The following is a 17,067-nucleotide window of genomic DNA, read 5'->3' as shown; positions in this document are numbered from 1 at the left end:
CACTACCCACGTATGCATACCTGCGTATACATCACTAAGCCACTACCCACGTATGCATACCTGCGTATACATCACTAAGCCACTACCCACGTATGTATACCTGCGTATACATCACTAAGCCACTACCCACGGATGCATACCTGCGTATACATCACTAAGCCACTACCCACGTGTGTATACCTGCGTATACATCACTAAGCCACTACCCACGTATGCATACCTGCGTATATATCACTAAGCCACTACCCACGTATGTATACCTGCGTATACATCACTAAGCCACTATCCACGTGTGTATACCTGCGTATACATCACTAAGCCACTACCCACGTATGCATACCTGCGTATACATCACTAAGCCACTACCCACATATGTATACCTGCGTATACATCACTAAGCCACTACCCACGTATGCATACCTGCGTATACATCACTAAGCCACTACCCACGTATGCATACCTGCGTATACATCACTAAGCCACTACCCACGTATGTATACATGCGCATAAATCACCCATCCACTACCTGCGCATACATCGCCCATCCACTACCTGCGCATACATCGCCCATCCACTACCTGCGCATACATCGCCCATCCACTACCTGCGCATACATCGCCCATCCACTACTTGCGCATACATCGCCCATCCACTACTTGCGCATACATCGCCCATCCACTACCTGCGCATACATCGCCCATCCACTACCTGCGCATACATCGCCCATCCACTACCTGCGCATACATCGCCCATCCACTACCTGCGCATACATCGCCCATCCACTACCTGCGCATACATCGCCCATCCACTAACTGCGCATACATCGCCCATCCACTACCTGCGCATACATCGCCCATCCACTACGCATGCACACAGATACAAAATCTCCTGCCTATGTGTGGGTGAGGTTCACGGGAACCCTCTAGATGTGGTATACAAAATATTACATTCAGAATTAGAACTATCCTCACACAGCCAAAAGCTAAAAAAAAATCAAAACAATATTGTCCTTTCAATGCAGAATATTTTGATGTCTGTTTTTATTTGTATTAATTAATATTATTACTTCCATTATTATTGTTCATTGCATTTATCTACACAGATCATTTCTATTATTACATAATCCTTAACACATATCGTCATCTGCATCATATCACTTTGGAGGAAATAGAACATAAACTGTAGAATATTTGCTCTGCCTTAAACTAACATCCTCTTCCTTCCCCTGCCTTGCTAGTGTCACACGGATCGGGGAATGGGACTTTGATAAGACCCTGTTCTTCTGTGCAGCATCTACAACTTCCTTATTTTTTTATTCTCCACTAAATGTTGTCCTTGCCACACAGGAACACACTCACATTGTCGGCTGACCTTTCACATTTCAATACTGACTGGGAGGGATTTTTTCCGTTCTTTGTTAAAGCCTCCCCCCCACCCCTAGTTCTCAAGTTGAAGGCAGTTCAAAGGGGATTTTGAGACGTTATTCATTCCCAGAGCTTGGAAGTTCAAGTGGGCCCTAGTAGAGAAGAGACTGAAGCTATGGAGGGCAAACTGTGTTCTATAATATTCTGTCTTGGAATGGTGAATGCGGTTACTTCTTTGGTTAACCGACATGCCTATGATGGATCTTTATCTGTAGGGTCCAGACTTGAAGTTCACGGATCTTCCTTATACAATCACGGTCTCCCTGGATATGACAGACATCTGGTGAAAAAAGAACATTTGGAACAGAGCCTTTCCGATACACCAAAGACTACAGCAACAGACCCCGTGGATAGAAATTCCCCAGGTGCTGAGCATCCAGATCCAAGGAGGGGGTGAGTGCAGACATATCATTTAAGACTCCGTGCTATTTGCTAAACTGAGAATATAAAGTGAATTTTACATCTAAGGCCATGTCGTTGAACTGAAAGCACGTTTCCTTAAAATTGAAATTCACTTTGAATCCTCTTAGGGTTATTCACTAACATGAGAAGAATTCGATCAATCTTTGACACATAATGACCTCGTACTGAAAATCACTGGTTGGTTAGATACTACATAAAACTTGTTTAGTTCATCTTTGCACTTATTACCACAATCATCATATTTGTCGTAAAGGGCCAATTTATTCAGTTTTACTACAGCAGCAAACGTTTACTTGTGGTCCTAGTGATCTCCGAATCCAGCATGCGTAGAACTTCTACAAACTGTAACACAGGAGATGCTTTTGTAGTCGCTGTGTGAGTTTAAATTCTAATGTTTGCTTTAGAACAGGTATAAAAAAACACTACATGCACATCAGCCTTAATTACTCCTCACAGACAGGGAGTTTGAAATGAATGAAGACAAGGCTGAATTAATACGCTCTGAATTTACAATCAAATTGACAGATTTTCCTATAACAGCTGAATTTAATTAAAAAATAAAAATAAGGCATTTAATTGTAAAATGTAGCAGTCCGGCTATGAATCGGCAGATAAATAGTGAATGGGAATCTGGTACTCTTTCTTAAAACAGTAAATTGAATTTATAAACAAATGTATTGGCTATCTAGCCTCATAGGGAAATAAAAAAATACAGATTTAAATATCCTGTGGATTTGCTAGGATCAACCTCTTTTGGCCATTTATCCAATGTGTTGGATGGAGGGTAGACAAACCACAAATTGTGCCAGAACCCCCATAAAGTCTAGATTGGGGTAAAGATTAGTATCCAAGCCAGTGGGCATTCTGTCAGTTAATACTTCTTACCCCATCACTTGTTATACACTAGGGATTATTTAATGAATGCTGGACCAACCACATTAAAGGCAAATTCTGGGAAATATTCAATGTAACTATTTAGCTGTTTTCTTGGCAAGGGAGACAGGTGGGAAGATTCTGATAAGAGAGCCCAATGTATATTGCAGTTGGATAGTGGCATGACTGGTGTAATACAAATTTAGCTACCCATGAAGTCTAGTACACATTCCCTGGTGCATGCTTAATGGGACTGCAGCACACATAACCAAGTCTTATTTAAAACGACACATAATGGTCTATAAACTTAATAGCTAGTAAAATATAGCACAACCACAATATAAAAAATATTATTACACTTATTTCCAGGTCCAACCATGTTCACCAGGAAGCTAAATTAAAGATTTGCGCAGACTTTATTCTATTTTGTATGTGTGTAATCTCCATATATTTGCTACGTGTTTTGCTGCAATATATATCTGTAGAATTATTTTCAGATTAAAATGACGTGTTGTGAATGAGAGAGTCAAAATTAAAGGAACACTCCAAGCACCATAACCACTACTTAAATAAAGGGGAGCATCAAGACACTCCTAGCACCATAACCACTGCAGTGTACTGTAGTGGTTATGGTGCTTGGAATGTTCCTTTAAATATTTTAACAAATCTCCAAAAATCCTTGGATAAAACTCTGATACGACAATCAAATGTAAACGGTGTGTTTGAACACTTTAGATTGAGTGTTATTATTTAATTCATTTATTTATGAAGCATTACAACAGTAGTTCATACGGTAGTCATGCATTCCAGATGATGGGGAAATATGCGTGGGATTGAGTTATTTGCCATCGCTGGGGAAATAAGCTTGTCCCAACATCCTGTCAACTTTGTACCATTAACCAAAAATGAACTGCCTTGCTCTTATATATTTACACCGTAATATGGGCTAAAAAAAGATTCCGATCCATTACAATTCTCCTTTAACATCTCTCAGTTTTTGCTGATGATCCAAAAAAATGCGAAAACCAAATTTGAAGTGATTACATATTAATGAAGAGTTTTTGATCAGCATTATATTAAGATCTCTCTCTTCTTCAATGTATGCAAAAAATGAAAATGCATGTAAAAAAAAAAAGTTGTGCAAAAAGGTTCTCGACAAATACAATGGTTCAAAAACATTAAAATGTTTCCCGCAGTGTGACATGTAAAGGTGCAGTAAAACGCGTAGGCACAGGGATGTACAGTATATTAGGTTGCATTTTGAGATTGCTCAGTGTATCTTTATCCAGAGCAAGTTAGCTGAAATTGATAGCCTGCTCAAAAAAATCAATGTATATATCTAGAGGTAAAAGTTCACTCCCCTGTTTCCTTCACCACGGTGAATGCCAATAAAGTGTTTGCTGAGATGCAGTTTGCACACGTACCTCTGTTGCACTACCGAGATAATCTGAACAAGCGTGCATCCTTTTCCCATGAAGTCAATGGCGGCACGCAGTGATTGGTGGGACATTTTGATAATAGCACAACGTTGCACTCCATACAAGGTTATTCCCTGAAATAGGAATTGTTTGGAATTCACCTGGAAATTGCAAATGTTGGTACAGAATGGCCGTTTGGGAAATAATGCTGACTTGGGGGGATTTTTCCAATTTGGCAGAAATGGGGGATTCCACGAATAATTCCTGAAAGTGAATAAAAAAAGTTTAAAAAAACAAAACCCTAAAGCTGATCGCTAACTTCTAGCTTACTATTAGAATGATCCATTACCACCAGACTGACATTTCTATTTAAATATCAGACATTTAGAGGGGCTCTGCGTCTTACAGTGCTCCTCCAATGATTACAATAATCAACAAATGGACTGCAAATACTGCTCAAACAACCTCAAATTTCAAAATACATTTATACATCAGGCTGTATGGGGTTATACGAAATGCTATGCACTTAAAGGCACACTGTAACAATAGAAGTATAAACGTGTTCTTCTAACGCTATATCTAGCGCTTTCCCTGTCTGTATATATTCCTGGCCCACACTAAAAAGTTCTATAAAGTAGTTTTACTCCTCTTATATTCCATGCCGCACTTCTTTTGCAGTGACCACTGCTCCAACCTTACTGACATCATTACTGATAATCTTAGCCAATTCAGTGGTTCCCTGTGGGGACTACTATGCATGTGTGGCATTTGCCACACTATGCCAATCAGCATCTGCTCATAGATTGAGATCATGTATCTGCCAAATGTCAGTCCTGTACCAGGTGACCGCTGCTAGAGGTGATTATAGAAGGCAATATTAAAAATGAGGTCAGAAAATTCAGTGCTTACAAATGATAGACTGCATAGACAGTCTGTTTGCACCAGAGCCACTACATGTATGTAGTGGTGATGCTGCTTAGTGTCTCTTTAAAGGTTGGCAACGCATCATTGTAGTCTAAGGCAGCTGGAGTGATCCACCTTTTGTCCATTCCTACATTGGGCATAAAAGCATAGTGTATAATAGTTAAATGGTTAAATAATAATTTGACAATTGGCATAATCGTGTAAGTTCGTATATCAACCTTGCTCAAAACATGCCAGAATAATATGTACATAGAGGAAAGTATTTTACATTTGAATATCACTGTTCCATAGATCTTGGATATTAACCAATAGCTCCCTGCTCATCTGGGGGTGAGGTGGTCTCGATTTGGTCTACATAATGTAGACCAAATCGAGACTACCTCACGACTACATACTGATCATTCCTACGTTGTTGTTGTGTTTTGTCTTTATGTTGTTGTGAGTCTCTTCTGCGCAGTGGGGGAGTAAGGTGCCAAAAGGAAAGGAGGGATAAACCCATTGATCAAATACCATGTCTACCACGGCTGACTCACCACCACCTCCGTACCCAAGGTACGGAGGTGGTGGTGAGTCAGCCGTGGTAGACATGGTATTTGATCAATGGGTCTCAGCCTCATGCTGCCGTTTTTTTTTTATGGAATGGTTTTAGAGTAAGGGGGGGGTGATTTATGGGACATCCATACACCCCAACTCGGCTGTGGTGTGTTCCGCTTCCGGGCCTTCTTTAGCGTAATAGTCTATCCATGGTCACCATACCTTCTGCAAGGTGTCATGGCGTGTGGCTGAATCTGCTGCCATGATTTCATATGTGTGAAACAGGTGGGTCATTTTTAAGAGTTGTGTTTCAGAGGGGAAAATTTGTTGTTTCCAATGGAGAGTGATAAGGTGCATTGCTACCATGACAATGAAAGGGTCTGTCTGTTTGGTACTTGTAGATAAATGCTTTGGGAATTGCAACAGTAGGCACGTGTTTACATCAATGTTAAAGCATGCATGCCTATGTGTGACATTATCTGAGTGACTATACCCCATAGTTTGGCTATGGTTGGGCACGACCACCAGATGTGTCATGGTGCCTACACTATCCCTGCATCTCCAACATAGGTCGGAGGTATGAGGAAACACATGGTGTAGCCTTTGTGGTGTGAGGTACCACCTATAGATTAATTTCCTGTGTGCCTCTATATGCGAATAGCACCTACCTGGTGACCCCTTTCAATGCGTTAAGAGCTGAGGCCCACTCCTCGGGCATCAGCTCGCAGCTGAGCTCCCTCGACCATTGTTTCTGTGTCTGGTTGCCCTGCCATCAGGGCTTGATAGCAGTCTGAGAGGGCTTTGGGTTTCTTAGGTGAGGACCTACCTCTCTGGAGGATATTTGTCTCAACAGATGCCACAGGGCTCATGCCAGCGTCCGTTAGGACATAGAACAGAGTTATACTCTTTAGTTGAAGGTATTGAAAAATTTACCGGTTAGGTAAGTTATCTTTGCTTTGTAATTCTGGGAAGGGGGCAATACAACCTTGGGTGTAGATGTCGCCTATATATTTTATACTTTTAAAGCCATGAGTGAAACGTAAACCAAGTGGATATCCCTGACAGAGCTGTGATTGGGGCTTTTTGGTGTAATTTATTGCTATCACCCATTCTGCACTGGAAATTGTCCCACTGGAGTATGGAAAGTTGTGAGGTTGGGTGTAGTGGTATATTCTTACGCCTAAGGTGTTTGGGTGTCCACATGATATCTGTTAGTAAGGTGCCCGAAATCCGTGAGTTTTCTGTGTCAACCCATTGAAGGTAATTTTTTGGGGCGTGCATCCTAATTGCTGACTCTAACAAAGAGGCCTTATGATCTACAGTTACGTTAGGAAGCCCCACTACACCTTTACAAGAGTGTTTTTGCATCAGGGCAAGCGATACTCGGGATCTGTGGGAGTCCCATATGAATTGATGACCAATTAGATACGTTTTCTAAGGGAGGTTGGGAGATGCATGGGTAGCATGCGGAATGTGTACAGTAGTTTTGGCAATATAACTATTTTGGTAGTATTGACTCTACCCAGGCAAGAGAACTTAACTTTTTTTCCATTTTGCAATAGCAGAGGCACACATTTGTGGTAAAGTTTGGTAGCTCAGTTTGAAGGTTCCCTGTAGTATAGGAGCTAGTTTGACCCTTAGGTATGTAGTACTAGATTTCCTCCAATCAAAAGAGTCCTGTTGTGTGAGTTGTTGTACTGTTTGTGTCGGTATACCAACTGGCAGGGCTTGTGTTTTGGCTTGGTTGAGCTTATAATACGAGACAGTGCCATTGTATGAGTAGGTCTGTGAAATTGCTGTAGTGGACATTCTGTGGGTTTAGTTGTGGCAGCTGCACTGAGTGTAAGAAGTGTTGTATGGATTCTGTGGTGGGAGCGGAGTGAGAGGGTCATCTTTCAAGTTATATAGGGTGCTATAATATGTTGTGAATTTGTTGACTATGTCATTTGGGTGGAGGAGTTTGCCTTTTGAGGGTGAGTCAATATAAGCAAATTTGGAGTGTCATACGCGCTTTCAGTTGGGAAGCTAGTAGGGCTTTGTTGCCCTGTGCAAAGAATCTGTGTTTGTATCTCCTGAGCATGGATGTGGTTTTGGCCCATTCCATCTCTTTTAGTTTAGTTTGTAGACGCCTTAATTTGGTTTGGGTTTCTGGTGAAGGATCTGTTTTATTTTTGTCGGTTAGGTCTGCTAGTTCTCGGAGTACCTCTGTGTATGCTTTAGTTCGCAGTTTTTTAGCAAAGCTTGCTGCTTTTATGAAGCTGCCTCGTATTACCGCTTTGTGTGCCTGCCACAGGTTGGCAATGTTTGTATCAGTCGCTTTGAGTAGGAAATAATTCTTGAGTGCTTTCCCTATCGGGGCAACATTATCAGTGTTATGTAGAAGTATCTCATTAAGTCTCCATGAATTGGGTAGGGAATTTTTCTTTTAGGGAATTGGGGCATGGTCAGACCATGTGATCAGCTTTATAGATGTGTTTATTACCTTGGTCATGAGATGGGGTGGGAGGAGAAATCTATCAATTCTGGTGTAAGTATTGTGTGCCGTTGGGTGGAATATTCGCCATACATCAAAGTTATGTTGAAAGAGTTTGAGTTTTAGCTCAGTTGAGGAGGTTTCTATTTTTTTGCTAGAGGCTAGGTAGGGATATTGAGCGGGTAGCTGAGGTGTCTAGGTTGTGGTCTAGGAGAAAATTTGTGTCGCCACCTCTTATTACATCTCCGAAATTGTGTAGGGTTGCCAACGCTAGGATCTTGTCTAAGAAAGCGTGTTGGTTGTTGTGGGGGTCATATGTTTATGAAAGTGTATGGTTCATGATTTATGTAGCATTGCAATACCAGATATCTGCCCTCCTTATCTCCTATCATCTTAACCAGGGAGAATATTACAAATCTTAATGCAATACGATCTATTTCTGGGGTATCCAAACCTGTCATGCATAGGTTATGGAGCCCCATGTGTAGTGAGATCTGTTATTTTGAGGCTGGTCAGGCCTATAGGTTGACATAGCAGTGGGGTAGGGAGGGGGAAGGAAACATAAAGAAAAAACTATAACTATGTACAGATGTCCGTCAAGGGTTGTGCGGCTACGCACAGACGGCTCAAGCATGTCTTTTGTGAGCCTGTGGAGGGTGGAACCTCCCGTGAGAGATCTTACGCCCCTTGTAGTGAAGGTAAGGCTAGGGGCCTTAGTGGTCATTAACATTGTAAGGTACCTTTTTTAGGGGATAGAGTTAAGACTACTGCAAAAATTGTTAGTTTGGTTGCTCGACCTGTCTCTCAAATTGGGTAAACCTTAAAAACAAATGCTATGGCGAGGGCCATATTAAACATTAGGAACCCGTCATAAAACAATTGTTCAACATGGGTACAGTTAGTAAACGTTATATCTTATCTGCCGGTGCCAATCAGAAGATAAATCGAGGGAAATTTCTTAGAGATGGTGAGCGGCCTGGTCACTTCACTGCTGCTGCATACCAGTCTGTGGCAAGTCTCGAGGATGAACAATGGGATTTCCCTTGAGCTGCGTGTTGTGCTGGTATCTCTAACGGTATCTTCCACTCTTTGAGCAGTCTTTCTCCGTCTGCTAGTGTGGTAACATGCCTCGTTGTACCATTGTGGGATATTATGAGGCATGCTGGAACCCCCCATTTGTACTTCACGTTTTCCGTGTGCAGTGCTTGCGTGATCGGTGTGAGAAGGTTCCTTTTCAGGAGTGTTGATGCTGACAGGTCTGTGAAGAGTTTCACTGTCGCGTATTTGCCCTCCAGATCCGGTGAGCGTCTGGGGGCCTGCATGATTTTCTCCTTAGTAGTGAAGTGGTGCAGCTTGATAATTACATCCCTTGGCAAGGATTGCAGTAAGTTTTGTGGCCGTGGCAGGCAGAGTATTCTGGAGTCTCTGGGAGAAAGCTCTGGTACAAGTGACTTGAAGAGCTCCATAGCATAGGTAGCTAGGTCTTGGGGCAGGATATCTTCCAATATACCCCTCAGGCAGATGTTGCTTCGCCTGCCACAATCTTCATGATCTGCCACTTTATTTTCAAGCTTGTCCAGCCTTGTTAGAAGCTCGGTATAGGAGGCAGCCAAGTTGTTATGGGCCTCAATTATCTCCTCCGTTTTCTCCTCTAGCTGGTTGGTCTATTTAGCAATAGTTTGGATGTCAGATCTAACGTCTCTGGCCAGCTTGGCAAATTCCACCTGCATGGTGGACTGCAATTCGAGCAGCATCTTCTGTACTGAGGAGTCTGTTGCTGGAGCTTGTGTATACACGTGCTGTCTCTGCCATCTGAGCAGGATGCGGGCAATCTCGGGTCTTCGGCGCCATCTTGGGATTGCGGGGATGACGGGGCCGAGATCTGTAATGTGGCCTTCTGCTTAGTTTTTTTCGAAGATTTTGGTGCCATGGTGTGCATGGACCTTAGATGCCCTGATATCTTGTTGTTTGCGGGCTGAAAATCGCTAGTAAAATCGCTAGTAAAATCGCAGCTCACGTCCATCTTGGTGAGCTGCTAAGCCACGCCCCCAACAATACTATTTTCATGCATTTGATAGTTTGTTTGGTTTTTCCGCATTAATATGATATATTGTTTTGCATGCTCAAATCATTATAGTTTTTGCATAAATACATGTTTTGCAGAAGCCTGCCTTCTTGAATTAAAAGCTGCTCAGACAGTGCTGTTGGGACTGAGACTGTGTGCGTACGTCTGATAAGGAAGTCTGTCTGGCTTGAGGAGGTGTGGCTAAGGAGGCAGTCTTATGGGGCAGGATTCTGCCAAACATTTAAATGGACACTATAGTATTATAGTAATGTATTTGTTATGGTGAGTATAATCTTTCCCTTCTAGCTTTTTGCAGTAAGCACTGTCTTTTCAGAGAAAATGCAATGTTTACATTAAAGCCTAGTGATAACTCCACTGGCCAATCCTCAGATGGCTACTGGTGCTGCACAGTGTGACTGACATTCAGTATCTCCACCCTCTGCATGGAGACACTGAACTTTCCTCATAGAGATTCATTGATTCAATTCATCAATATGAGGAGATGCTGATTGGTCAGGGCTGTGTTTGACTTGTACTGCCTCTGCCTCTGATCTGTCTCCTTGACAGCCACAGCCAATCCTATTAGAAAGCATTGTGATTGGCTCAGAACAACACTTCTGAGCCAGCAGCAACAGACTGACATAAAGGTAAGATTTTTACTATATTTAGGTGACTCAGAGAGGGCTAGATTGTGGTTTTAATAGTCACCAAAACAACTTTAGCTTAATGAAGCCGTTTTGGTGTATAGAACATGCCCCTGCAGCCTCACGGCTCAATTCTTAAATTACTGTGTTTATGAACCCTAGTCACACCTCCCTGCATGTGACTTGCACAGCCTTCCTAAACACTTCCTGTAAAGAGAGCCCTATTTAGGCTTTCTTTATTGCAAGTTCTGTTTAATTTCGATTTTCTTATCCCCTGCTATGTTAATAGCTTGCTAGACCCTGCAAGAGCCTCCTGTATGTGATTAAAGTTCAATTTACAGAGAAAGAGATAAAATTGTTTAACCCCTTAAGGACCAAACTTCTGGAATAAAAGGGAATCATGACATGTCACACATGGCATGTGTCCTTAAGGGGTTAAGGGAAATTACATCTGATTTGAAAGTGAAAACATTTTTTTTTTTTTTTATGCAGGCTGTGTCAATCAAGCCAAGGGAACAAAGTGATTTAACTCCTAAATGGCAGTAAAACCTGAGATGCATGATCTATACACTAAAACTGCTTCATTAAGCTAAAGTTGTTTAGGTGACTACAGTGTTCCTTTAACACTATAGGGTCAGGAATACATGTTTGTATTCCTTTAATTTTTTTTGTGTGTGTAAATACTGTAAAGAGTTGAGCATGCAAAAAATACAGCATATTAATGAGGGCAAATTCTATCAAATGCATGAACGCTGTATTGAAGTGTCCATTTATGCTCAAAAATAAAGTTAAAAAAATAGCAACGTTGGCACTGTATTATAACCCACACTAATCTAAGGCAGTCCAAGATGTGTATCTCCCAGTTCTGCCAGAGATTAGGGCCTCTGAACTGCATGGAAGCAATGTGTGACTTATTCCGTGTCCCCATTCATGCAGTATGGGAATACATACATCAAATAAACTATGCTGCGTTTCTAACCATATCCTGTAGAGAGAGATGGTAAACAATGTCTGTTATTCATATTATTTAGCTAGGGACTTCCATGGACTTTTAACCTCTTCCTGTCCATAGCTACTATATATGGGATCGGTGAACCGTGACACAAACACTCTAATTATCCTGTAGACAAGCCGGACATTCCTATAGCTACAGTCTAAAAACGCTGGTAATTAGCATTAATTAACATATAATTTGTATATTTAACAATCAGCATGTGTTACAAGCATTGCTCCTTCCTGGAATTACAAACAATTAGCCACTGTGCCAACTAAATGCTGGAGTAATGTTTTATGTTTTGCCATAACCCAAGCACATCAATCAGACTGAGCTCCTGTGTAATAATGCTTTAACATACCTCTTACTGAACGTATGCCAACGAAACAATGTTTAACAAATAGAAACACATGTATTCATTACTGGCATTTATAAAGCACCAACATATTCTGCAGCGCTGTTCAACTGGGAAAAAGACAAACACAATAAGAACAGAGCGGTACAATAGGTAAAGGGCCCTGCCCGTGAGCTTACAATCTAAAGATGTGATTGTATAATAAATGCACCAACAATCTACTGTGAATTTATCCATTTAACCCCTTCACTACGAAGTGCTTTACATTGATTTTATATATATATATATATATATATATATATATAAATAAACAATATAGACACTCATGAAGTCATAATGGGAGCTGAAGACCCTTGGCACCTATCACCGTTTTTTGGTTTAATCCTAAAGTTATCCCATGGCACCCTTATGCAGGGCCTCCTCTATCCTTCGTCCGGGCTGTCACTCTGATAAAGAAGGTTTGCCTTGGGCACCGGTGATAGGCTGCTATCACCATTGCAAATAATATCACCATTTACTGGAGTCCTACCAGAAAAAGAGGTTGCTGTTAGTATGAAACATTGGTACTTCTATGGGGAAATCCTAATGCGAGTGTTGCACAATTTCAGTGTTTGCCACACATTGTGCAGCTTATTGTGCCAGTTACTGTGTAAATGGTAACACTCAAAAGGAGCGTTTCCGGTTGTAAAGGGAGCAGCATTGCCAGAAGAAGGGGAGTTAGGCCGGAGGGAATGTTTGACTAGCCACACCCAGGTCAGCATATTCCCGAAGTGCTTTACCAGAACTCTGTTTGGGCTGATGGCCTGACCGTTTTTTACTGATTGGGGACATTCAGGACAGGAGCTTGAATTAGAGACTGTCCCACTGAACCAAGGACAGTTAGGAGATATGTAATTCATTAACAGATGTGTGATTAACTTCACTCCATACAAGCTATAAGACTTAAAGACGTAAGGTTGGATACAGTGAAAATGATCACATTAACCCCTTAGGGACCAAACTTCTGGAATAAAAGGGAATCATGACATGTCACACACGTCATGTGTCCTTAAGGGTTTAAAGGGACACTATAGTCACCAGAACAACTACAGCGTAATGTATTCTGGTGAGTATAATCATTCCCTGCAGCTATTTTCATGTAAACACTGCCTTTTTAGAGAAAAGGCAGTGTTTACATTGCCCCATAGGGAACCTGCAGTGGCCATTCCTTAGATGGCCACTGGAGGTGCTTCCTGGGGCAGTTTTCAACAGTGTGCAGCACTGCCAATCAACGTCTCCACGCTCTGCATGGAGGCGCTAAACTTTCCTCATTGAGATGCATTGATTCAGTGCATCTCTATGAGGAGGTGCTTATTGGCCAAGCCGGCATTTGGCCCCGCCCCATCCCATCTCCTTGTTGATTTCAGCCAATCCGATGCTTTACTTATTCTGATGTCAGCAAGGAGGCAGGGCCATCAGGTAAGTTTTATTACCTTTTAAGGGGGGAAAGGGGAGGGGCGGGTAAGCCACCTAAATGGTGGTTTTAACACTATAGGGTTAGGAATACATGTTTGTGTTCCTGACCCAAGCTATAATGTTCCTTTAAATATATGGTCGTTATTCACTAATATGTGAACCAAAGGGACATAATATGTTTTTATTTGGCGAGTATTTTTTTTTTCTTTTTGGGAGGTGACCGTCTTATTTTAAGCATAGTTTGGGAGAACATACAGGAAACTAACTGTACAGTTACAAAGTCATTTTAGGTAGCAGATGAAGAATATTAAGTTTATTTTATTTGGGAATTATTTAGATTAACACAGGGGACACTCTAATGTAACGAAAACTCTGGATGTCGATCAAACCGAGTGGTGTAAATGTCTCTGTCAGAAAGAGTTAGGAGGGGAAGTGAGAACAATGCACAGTTATGGAAAGCCAGGGCTGTCTCGCTTCTCCAGGAAACCGCTTTGGGCTTGATTAAGGTTTTCCTCCAGCAAATTACTACTAAAACACAAACTTCAGCTCCCTTGGGACCACCTATTATTTTACTCAGACCCACGCTGGATGTAGGGGAGTGAGGTCACTGTGTTTTCCACCCAATATAAAAACGTTACAGGGACCATGTTGTCTATAGGAGCGAGTTTTACTATGCAATGAGAGCCATTATTAACCACTTATGGGTTAAATGCTTCACTCCCTGCACAGAAGCTGGGAGGACCATATAGACTAGCAGGTTTCAAACACTGTCTCACTCAAGGTGTATGTATTTGGAGTTTTTGTAATTTTTTTTTTTTTCTACCATATTGAACATTCACCATAGAGATGCATTGATTTAAAGCATCTCTATGAGGAGATGATGATTGGTGCAGCGCTAAGTTTTGCCGCCTATGGGAAAGCATTGGATTGGATGAAATCCTAAAGGTTAATGATCTCAGTCATGGAGGCAGGGGCCAGGCAGGGGTCAGCCGTGGGAAGACCTGCACCGCTTGGGAGAAAAGATTAGTAATATCACCTTTTTACTGCACAGAGAGGGTGTCTGTCTCATTAACAGCCACTTCAGCACTATGGTGTCAGGAATACATGTTTGTATTCCTAACGCTATAGCGTTCCTTTAATGAAAGGATTATTATGTAAAAAAAATAGTGTGGCAGTGACAGTTGTCCATAAAAGCAACACTTCCAACACCATAACCACTACATAGTGCTGTAGTGGTTATGGTGCCAGCAGTGCCTTGGGGTTTCCCCTTCCCATTGCAAATAGTGAAACCTTTTAGAAGAGTTGGACTTCCTATGTGTAGTGATGTCACGAACATAACATTTTCGGTTCGCGAACGGCGAACGCGAACTTCCTCAAACGTTCGCGAACCGGCGAACCGCCATTGACTAAAATGGGCAGGCGAATTTTAAAACCCACAGGGACTCTTTCTGGCCACAATAGTGATGGAAAAGTTGTTTCAAGGGGACTAACACCTGGACTGTGGCATGCCGGAGGGGGATCCATGGCAAAACTCCCATGGAAAATTACACAGTTGATGCAGAGTCTGGTTTTAATCCATAAAGGGCAGAAATCAACTAACATTCCTAAATCACAATGGATATAGATTGACACCTGACATATGACATATTGACACATTGACATATGGATTGACGCCTGTCCTCATAAAGCCTGATACACACTGACACATAGCAGAATAGGGACTGTTCCCCCTACATAGGGTCACTTGGCAGATATGGATTGACACCTGTCCTCAGGGACCCTGATACACACTGACACAGAGCAGAATAGGGACTGTTCCCCCTACATAGGGTCACTTGGCAGATATGGATTGACACCTGTCCTCAGGGACCCTGATACACACTGACACAGAGCAGAATAGAGACTGTTCCCCCTACATAGGGTCACTTGGCAGATATGGATTGACACCTATCCTAAGGATCCATGATACACACTGACACAGAGCAGAATAGGGACTGTTCCCCCTACATAGGGTCACTTGGCAGATATGGATTGACACCTGTCCTCAGGGACCCTGATACACACTGACACAGAGCAGAATAGGGACTGTTCCCCCTACATAGGGTCACATGGCAGTTATGGATTGACACCTGTCCTCAGAGTCCCTGATACACACTGACACAGAGCAGAATAGGGACTGTTCCCCCTACATAGGGTCACTTGGCAGATATGGATTGACACCTGTCCTCAGGGACCCTGATACACAATGACACAGAGCAGAATAGGAATAAATATACTACAACTTGATGGGGAAACACCAAACACAATGATAAATCACCACTAAAGTTGACTGCTGAGACCAAATGTGACTACCATAACCACTGTGTCACTGTAAAAATAGCCGCCTAGGCCTATACCGATCTCCAAGAGCAGGCTGATTGGAACGCATCCAGAGCCGCAGTGGAACGCACGCGTATGACAGGCAGTGTTGATACAGCACGAGGAGATCCAGACTCGCTTTTATCCGGCCGGTGAAAGAGAGAAACCAACAACTTGTGACCCTCAGACTGCCAACCTGGTACTATCTGCCTTTCTTATTAGGAACATTTTATGTATTAGTTTTTATATATTTGTGTGTAATGTTCTGACAGTGTATATGTGCTAATAAACCTTTCTAAGATGCACTCTGTCGGCTGCACTATATAACTGATACCAACTTTGAAGTTTAAACCTAAGAGGGCTAATCGATTTATTTTGTTTATTCTTATATGTACTGGTTTATAAATATTTTAGAAACCTTTACTAGATTATCATTTCAGCTAATTTGATTTTTCTCCCACCCTTTCATGTGGAGGGATATGGTATGATTAGCTGATACATTTTATCTCGAATATATTGAGACATTTTTATACATTCTATAGTCACAATTTTCCCATTAACTCCATTTCCACAGAGTCCTGTAATACTATTGTTAACTCAATATTCATCTGGTACAGAGCAGAATAGGGACTGTTCCTCCTACATAGGGTCACCATTTTTAGCCCAAGGCAGCTCATCTCAGCAGGCCTTTTTTAGTCGAATGTATCACCCAGTGGCGTACATACCAGGGTCGCAGGGGTCGCGGCTGCGACCGGGCCCGGCCCACCAGGGGGCCCGGCCGCCCCTGCGACCCTGTATGTACCCACTGGGCCAGCCTCTTCTCCTGGGGGGCCCTGAAGCCGGCCACCTCCGGGCCCCCCGAGGCTGGCCCTGCTTACACCCGGCGGGCAGTCAGGCTGGCCGGTGCGCGAGGGAGCACTCTCCCCTGAGTGCTTCCTCTTCAGCTCCCTCGCGCACCGCACTGATACCGGAGCCGGAAGATGACATCATCTTCCGGCGCCGGCATCCCTACGCGGCGCGCGAGGGAGCTGAAGAGGAAGCACTCAGGGGAGAGTGCTCCCTCGCGCACCGGCCAGCCTGACTGCCCGCCTAGGAGCCCAGCAGCACCACTGGACCCCAGGCAATCC

The 17,067-nt window shown here is 42.6% G+C and overlaps 1 protein-coding gene across 3 annotated transcripts in view; it reads left to right on the top strand.

Moving 5' to 3' along the window:
* The first annotated feature begins 1,273 nt into the window (after nucleotides 1–1,273).
* Nucleotides 1,274–17,067, top strand: part of MMRN2 (multimerin 2) — a 41,817-nt gene continuing 26,023 nt past the window's right edge. For all 3 annotated transcript variants that reach the window (XM_063433598.1, XM_063433597.1, XM_063433596.1), the window contains exon 1: nucleotides 1,274–1,817. In XM_063433598.1, the coding sequence (XP_063289668.1) occupies nucleotides 1,540–1,817 (278 nt within the window). In that variant the 5' untranslated portion in view covers nucleotides 1,274–1,539. The remainder of the gene's footprint in view (nucleotides 1,818–17,067) is intronic.

Source organism: Pelobates fuscus, chromosome 10, assembly GCF_036172605.1.
Source record: "Pelobates fuscus isolate aPelFus1 chromosome 10, aPelFus1.pri, whole genome shotgun sequence".
Lineage (NCBI taxonomy): Eukaryota > Metazoa > Chordata > Amphibia > Anura > Pelobatidae > Pelobates > Pelobates fuscus.
This window is presented reverse-complemented; position numbering and strand designations above follow the sequence as displayed.